A 7,417-nucleotide genomic window follows, 5' to 3' on the forward strand; every position below is an offset into this window, starting at 1 on the left:
AACCCGGAAGAAAAACTCATACGGGCGTTTCATTCTTTGTCCAATCACAGAGGAGAAACAATGATTGACACTATCTTCAGCCATTTAGCGATCGTGTTGGATTCCAACTTTGAGTGACATTATTTCGGACCAATAGTTCACACTTTTAGACTACTCTGAGTAGTCGGGACTTCCTTGCGAATTTAGCATTGCGGCCTCTCCTGAAGGACACCTGTCTCATACTGTTTTTGCAGGGGTCGTGTGTTAAAGGTAAGAAGTAGAACATTTAGGAATAAATTAGCCGATTCACATTGGATATAGCAATGCTTAGCAGTACCTGTGTTGTCTTTAAACCGTCTCTGTGACGATGCACTATTTAACTAACGTTCTGAAAGTTAAGTTAGCTAGCAAGCTAACGTAGCAAGCTACTTTAATTTAGCGCAGTGTGCTAGCTAACGACTTATAATATTCCACTGCCTGATGAAAGTCAGTCTGAATGAAATACATGCGCTAAGTTTATTCGTCAACCACACGGTTAATGAGTTTAAGTGGGTTAATTTGTCAGGAGTCTGTCCTATCCTGGATTACTATGCGAGAGCTCCTTGTTGGCGTCCTGGTGTCAGTTCTTGTCATAGCACGTATAGACAGCTACCGTTTAAATTGCAATCTTATGTAATCGCGCTTGTAACTACAGTAGCGAATTTACAATAGCAAGACAGTTGTTTTTGCCCAAACTAAATGCTGAATTTATTAAGGGTTCCTTGAATCATTTTTGAACGTGCTTGAGTTTTGCTACATCCGTTGTTGCTGAAACAGTCGAGATTACCGTGCAATAATTATGTCAAGCATTGCGTGACAAAATACCAATTTAAACCAGTACTAGAGATTATTATAGGTCTGCAACTAAAGACAGTTTTCATCATTGATTCGGTCTTTAAAATATCAGAAAATAGTGACTATCCATTAGTTTCTCAAAGCTCAAGGTTACGTCTTCAAGTATCGTGTATTTTCAAGCAGTAATGAGGGATTCGGATTGTTAAAATAGCTGTATGAATAGCGTTTTAAATTGACTTACACTTAATTGATCGACACAATCAAATGTGCCCGTTTTTGCAGATTAATTTTAGGACAATATATTAATCGCCTCAGCTCCAGACTACTTTGTCAGAGGTGCTGCTGCCAAGGTCAAGAACAAAATGCTCAATTACTATAATATGAATCAATTATTCACCTGTTATTCTTTGTGGTAGGACCATAAACTATCCAACATGGGAGGACATGACGCCGGAACCCAGCACCAGTTCACTGGGTTTGCCAAGTACTTCAATTCATACACAATCACAGGAAGGAGGAATGTGAGTTGTTTGCAACTTTCCTGTAATAAACTGCATGTCACACTTGACAGTTAAACTGTCTAACAGCCTGCCTAATATTGCACTGCTAAAATGCATCAATAAGCTTCTTGTTTTTTTTTTTCCTGTAGTGTGTTTTGGCTACATATGCCAGTCTAGTTGCCATTGCCCTTTTCTTCAAATTGAAGCCCAAGAAACAGGCCGCCGTCACAGAAAAGTGATAATGTAAGTACATTTAAGTCTTTCCATCCTATTAGTTTCCATATCCATTCTACTTAAGTGAAGTGTTGATCTATTCAATTCATTTAAGGCTCGTTATCTCCTTTACAGGTGTCCATTTGACCATCAGATCTAGCAGCTGGGAGTGGAGAGAGCTGTATGTGCTTGTAATAAATATGAGTGTTTGATTTCCCTGTGTTAACAATAAAGAACATTTATGCCCAAACATAAAAACACTTTGTTTTATTTACAGTGTACACCAGTATAAAAGACTATCATACAGACATGTCAGCCATGTGTTTAGCTGTACTCATGGCAGTGATTTTTAGAAACGGCCCTCAATCAACAATGGCACTTTTTTCAGGCAAAGGAATATCTGCAATACATGAGCTTGATTTGGACCCTGAATCTTTCAGACTGAGGGCCAGGACAGGAGTGGGCTAACCTAATTTTTATCCTCATTCACAGCTAGATTTTCACCAGAGGTGAACTGACAATACAGTCTTGTTGTACTCTCCTTGCCCCACAAACCTCAGTTGTTTGAGGAGCTCTGGGACCAAACATTTGCATCATTTCAAGCTTCCATTGATTATTAATATAATGACTGAGTAATGTCTTATGGATTGTAGGCCCCTGCGGCCAGCAGCAGGTTTCTCCGGGTGAAGTGAAGGTGTATCACAGGTGTGGATTTAGTCATGTAGGTGCCCAACAGAAGCTCCTGGGAGTTATCTTGTAGATGAATGTGTCCTGTGGCTGCTGTGAAGTCATCAGTCTCTAAATCATCAAATGCTTTCATTGCATCCCACAGACGAACTGTGTTGTCCATGGAGCCTAGAGAAAGGAGGATACTGTAAATGTTGATTCACGCAATAGAAACATGGTCATTGCAGCTATAATTGCAGAAACTCAAAATGAAAAGTAGGCTTCATCAGGCTCTTAATTAAATGTAGTTGATTAAAAGTATTACAAGAGGTTGTGGAACACCCACCGGAGGCAAGGATCTCGCCATCCCTGCTGAACCTGAGGGAATAGATGGTATCTGTGTGGCCTTTGAGCTCTCCAACCATCAGACCATGACCGATGTCCCACAGAAGAACTCTGCCATCAGTGGCTCCAGAAGCCAAGAACTTCCCATTCGGAGAAAAAGCCAGCGCATGGATAGGACCCTGAGAGATAAAGGTGAAAGAGTGGCTCAGTAGTCGTCTCTACAGCACTCAACTCTGCTAGCTGTGCTGCTGTAAAGATATGTGAATATTTAGCATCTTTAAATCAGTGGATGTAGAGAATATTTTCTGAGTAATCAAACAACTATGAAGGTAAGGGTGCCTCAATTCTTTCATTGCCCTTATCAGTACTCTTAATGGTATCAAATCTTGTACTTGAAATCTTGTTAAACTATTAAACCTGGGGCGCCTCACCTGGTAGAGTGCGTACCATTAAGGCTTAGTCCTAACCGCAGCGGCCATGGGTTTGAGTCCAACCCACGGCACCCCCCCACGAATTTACTGTCTATCTCTCACTTTACTGTCTGATGCAAAAATGCCCAAAAGTATAACTTTAAAAAGAGTTTATAAATATACCACAACAGATCAGGTTATCATGCTCTTAAACCATCGTGATAACCCTTGTTAAACTGCTCTGGTGACTCATCTGACCTTATGACCGGTGAATATGCGGACACAGTTGCCATTTAGGACGTCCCAGAGGCGGATGGTGCGGTCAGACGACCCTGTGGCCACATAGTTGGAGTTGGGGTGGAAACGGGTGCAAGTGACGTCAGCTAGATGACCAGAAAACATCCGTAGAGGCTGGTAGTGATCCGTCGCCCACAGACTGTTGGAGACAGCGCAACACAGACCAATGAAAGATATCTGTTAACAGTGCTGCTGTGCATCTAGAGTATATATTTCTCTGTGGAGAAAACGACTGTGTGTAGGAGTATTATTTCACAAACTAATCAAAGAAGTTCTTCAGTTTCTTACCGGGCAACTCTGTCATGTCCCCCGGAGATAAAATAATAGCCATGGGGAGAAAACTGGGTGTCCCACACAGGGTAATTATGGCCTTTGTAACCCACTAGACAAGTAAATGTTTGGAGACTCCACAGCCTGACGGTACCGTCTTCAGAACTTGACAACAGGTAGTTTCTATGAAGCAAAACGGGCAGTAATTACCTTATGTTTGAATCAATAATGTAAAGATCCAGTTCCTGCAGAAGGTGTGTTTCATGTAACACCAGGTGCATCAGAGCTGTTTTACCTGTCTGGGCTAAAGCTGATGCCATACACCGGGCCGCTGTGTCCGTAGAGGATCTTTGACTCACTGGCTGTCTTCTCGTCCATGATCCTCTCAAGCACATCATCTGACTCTTTGTCAATCAGATTCAAGTCTTGAGAGAAAGTGGGACAAGATGAAAGCAATGAAAGTTTTAGATCAATTATTTTCTAACAATAAAAGAAGTAAAGATAACTTCACACAGTGTCAATCATATTGTACCTGCTGCAGACTTGACCTTGCGGAGCTTTTTCGGTGTGACGCTCCAAACCCGTACTGTGGAGTCAGCGAAGCCTCCTGCAATGAGGCTGGAGTCATCTGTGAAGTCCACTGCAGTCAAACCCTGAAGGGTAAAAGGGTGATAATAATTAGAAATGACTTCTACCCTAGTTTGAATTTGTATTTAACTGTTCAGACTCAGTTGCTTAAATGTGTAAACACCAGTGAATTATGGTGGTCATGAGGTTTTACCTGGTACGCATTTAGAAAAGAGTAGAAGCAGATAGAGGGGAGGTTATCTGGTCCCAGGCGGATCTTCTTGGTGGCCTCCTTCATGTACATGATCTTGTCCAGCTTGTCTGAATCCTTCAGTTCTGGCAAAGGTATCCTAAGCAATGGCAAACAAGAAAATTGTCATCAGTCACCAGGCTTGGGCCAATATATTGCAATATTTCCTGCCATATGCATTATTTTTCATAATATTGAAAAAAAGTATATTTTGGTTTTTCACATATCACGTTAGTGTCCATTAAACATTGTTACATGTAGAGACATTGGCAAGTGCAACATCCTAAGTGGTGGAGAAATAGGCCTCTGACAAAATTATATGAGTGAATATTTTCCAATCAACTTTCTTGTACTGTGTGTGGATAATACTTTCCTTCAAATTAAAAGTTTTAATTCATGAGCAGCATGTTATGAAATTAGTGATTGGAGTAGTGGTGCTTGGTTACATGTAATAAAAGTCAGTCCCCATTCATTTACAAGATAAATGAGAATTCAACAAACACAAGTTGCTATGATAAAATGTATTGAGTATCCCAGTGCTGCAGAACAACCTTCACAGTGTTATACTGTTTTGGCCTTGCACAGTAAGTTGATGAGACAACAGTACTAGCGGTGCAGATGCAGAATTGTACAGTATACTTCAGTGTAAAGAAAATCCTACCTATTCTGTGAAGGTGCATTAGGATCCTGCTTCTTGCTTTTGGAGCCCATGCTGTCCTTTTTGGGTTTCTTCTTCTTGGGTTTACCCTCCTCATTTTCTGCTTCCTCATCCTCATCATCAAGAGGCAGCTCAATTTCTGGTTCCTTCAGTAATCCGTAGTAAACCTACAGCAGTTTGAAAGACAGTGAAACAAGAACATGTCATGAGTTCAACAATGTTGTATAAGAAAAGTGTTGGGAGACAGGGAAAACACAAATCTTATTGAAAAAACCAACCTTCGCCTTATTGGCCTCTCTCTTGGCCTCTCCAGCCAAGCTGCCAGACATGGCATCGATCTGGCTCTTGCTGCGTGGCATGCCATCGAAGATGTCAATGTAGAGGTGCTCTTGGATGATATTCCAGATCTGGTTGTTCTGACGCTCCTGCAGGTGTCTCTTCAGCAGCTGGTAAGAATCACGGGAGATGCGCAGGACAAATTTGCTGGTGCGGAAGTCAAGGAGAGTCTCGTTGCCTCTCATGTGTTCCTTCTTTGACAGGCTGGACAAAACACGCAGGTCATCTTCATAATAGCACTCCTGGTCCCCACTGAACCTGAGATGGAGGACAGAACAGGGAAGGATTTTAGAGGTGTGAGGTGATTGAATATTACCTATATGAAAATCAAGTAACCCATGCTTTAAGTTTGGAAAAAGGAAACTCACTTTTCAAAGAAAGCCTTGGCCTCACTTTCGTGATTGTTGTACACCAACTCCAGATACATGTGGACAAACAGCGGGTAAAAGACCTGGGACAGCTCTGCTCTGTGACAATCCAAAACCGTCTCTATGAACCTCTTCAGGCCGCTGTAGTAAACCTGATACAGAGCCGGGTCTCCCTGCTGGCTGTAAGCGGACAGCACCACATTCACATCTGGCTGATCCTCCCCAGCCGCTGCTGAAAAAGAAGTTCAAGTGAGACGTGCAGTTATACCTTCATTCTACTGGGTGTGTGGAATTGAACTTTTTTTTCAATTACCTCATCTGTTAATTAAGATACAGAATAAAAGCAACATTGCCTTTTTCACAATACTTTTTAACTTGAGAGGTTATGTGATTACACTTCATGACAAGCTCCTTCCACTGATGAAGACCATGAGATGTGGTTAAAAGCTTTGTAAAAACCTAGTTAACTTTGGAGTATTTTGTCTAACTTTCTTGAAATTATTTTATCTGTGTCAAGTGAAATGAAATAGAAAGAATTTATTAATGGTATCAAATAAAAAAAAACTCAAAGAAAATTAGTGAGTACACCAGGAACTGTTCATTCAGTGACCAGAAAAAATAGCACATCGTATGATGTAACAAAACTCAAGCAGCCCTACCATACATACTAACTTTGTAAAGCACTATTTCTTAACTTTTCTACCTCCTTGAGAGGTATAATATAGTAGTTCGGATTTGACAGTGAATGTATAATTTAGCTATAACATCTCTATTTTCATAACAGTTTGTCATCAGTGGAGGATTATACTTATGTTAAAGTCGTATGTGATGTTTGAATGAACAGGAAACGTTTGTGTTAACCGTGCAACAGTGTTTCAGTAGCCAGTGACTGTATCGGACCTTTTGTTGGCGCCTGAGCTCCGGCGGAGGATGAAATGGTCACCCGGCTGAGAAGAGAGCTCGCATCCCCGCCTTCTAAATCCACACTGCCCGCAGCACCTCCCGAACCTGCCCCTGAGGAATCAGTGCCCTTCAGCTCCAGTGAATCCTCAGGTAATCCCGCTTCACGACGCAAAATTTCGACGGACTCGGTCAGCTTGTTCTTCCTGAGGAACTGCAGGACTGCCAGCAGCGTCTGCTGGTCCTCCGGAGCTCCCGCCACAGTTTTGTTGCTTCCAGCCGAAGAACTGGAGCCCGGCGACGGAGAGAGCAGTCTCCCGTCGTTTGCATTATTATTTCCCCAGCCATCGCTTGATGGTTCTGTTTTTATGTCTTTATCTTCATCCGCGTCGACCAGACCACCCTGTACGGCCGCCATTTTCGAAATGAAATGCGCATGTGCGAGGTTGAAAAAAAGGAAAACGTGAACAATTCAAGATCCGGTCACCTGATTGGTGCTTACTCATGCTGCGTCATCCAGGGCAGCGCAGAAGTCCCGCCTACCTCACTACCAATGGAAACTGTCGTGTTGGTGCGTTTATACATCAATGCCACGTTTGAAACCGTAATTTTATGATCAATAGGTTACATTTTGCTATAAGAACCCAAATATAAAGCATTTGATTTAAGAGTTTTGTTGATAAACTGACAATGAAAATAATGAAACATTGCCAATTATATTTTGCCAAAACTTAAGGAGACATCTTCACATGTTCTGTTTCGTCTGACCAACAGTCCAAAACCCAAAGAAATTAAGTGTACTATCTATGACCAAGAAGAGAGTC

General features: G+C 41.8%; 2 protein-coding genes across 3 annotated transcripts; one reads left to right on the top strand and one right to left on the bottom strand.

Moving 5' to 3' along the window:
* The first annotated feature begins 156 nt into the window (after positions 1 to 156).
* On the top strand, positions 157 to 1,778 carry usmg5 (up-regulated during skeletal muscle growth 5 homolog (mouse)). Its single transcript, XM_022755407.1, has 4 exons — positions 157 to 249; positions 1,230 to 1,334; positions 1,463 to 1,556; positions 1,662 to 1,778. Exons 2-3 carry the CDS (start codon positions 1,248 to 1,250, stop codon positions 1,550 to 1,552), a joined length of 177 nt encoding a protein of 58 aa, XP_022611128.1. The 5' UTR covers positions 157 to 249; positions 1,230 to 1,247; the 3' UTR covers positions 1,553 to 1,556; positions 1,662 to 1,778.
* On the bottom strand, positions 1,779 to 7,212 carry taf5 (TATA-box binding protein associated factor 5). Of its 2 annotated transcripts, none has more exons than XM_022755405.1 (11): positions 6,594 to 7,212; positions 5,694 to 5,922; positions 5,268 to 5,583; positions 4,993 to 5,156; positions 4,296 to 4,431; positions 4,047 to 4,167; positions 3,810 to 3,939; positions 3,533 to 3,697; positions 3,206 to 3,383; positions 2,539 to 2,716; positions 1,779 to 2,381 (listed from the first exon to the last, which is right to left on the bottom strand). In XM_022755405.1, the coding sequence occupies exons 1-11, from the start codon at positions 7,009 to 7,011 to the stop codon at positions 2,167 to 2,169; spliced, it is 2,250 nt and encodes a 749-aa protein (XP_022611126.1). In that variant the 5' UTR covers positions 7,012 to 7,212; the 3' UTR covers positions 1,779 to 2,166. The 2 variants fall into 2 exon arrangements, with proteins under 2 accessions (XP_022611126.1, XP_022611125.1); XM_022755404.1 differs by having other exon boundaries at positions 5,694 to 5,925.
* Between the last annotated feature and the right edge of the window lie 205 nt (positions 7,213 to 7,417).

This window comes from Seriola dumerili, unplaced genomic scaffold (assembly GCF_002260705.1).
Source record: "Seriola dumerili isolate Sdu_G_001 unplaced genomic scaffold, Sdu_1.0 BDQW01000230.1, whole genome shotgun sequence".
Lineage (NCBI taxonomy): Eukaryota > Metazoa > Chordata > Actinopteri > Carangiformes > Carangidae > Seriola > Seriola dumerili.

Coding starts and splice junctions, on each gene's coding strand:
- taf5 (XM_022755404.1), bottom strand. CDS start 7,011: ATGGCGGCCGTACAGGGTGGTCTGGTCGACGCGGATGAAGATAAAGAC. Junction 5,157..5,267: donor GAGAGGCCAATAAGGCGAAG/GTTGGTTTTTTC, acceptor AAACTGCTGTAG/GTTTACTACGGATTACTGAA. Junction 4,168..4,295: donor CTTTTCTAAATGCGTACCAG/GTAAAACCTCAT, acceptor TTTACCCTTCAG/GGTTTGACTGCAGTGGACTT.
- usmg5 (XM_022755407.1), top strand. CDS start 1,248: ATGGGAGGACATGACGCCGGAACCCAGCACCAGTTCACTGGGTTTGCC. Junction 1,335..1,462: donor CAATCACAGGAAGGAGGAAT/GTGAGTTGTTTG, acceptor TTTTTCCTGTAG/TGTGTTTTGGCTACATATGC.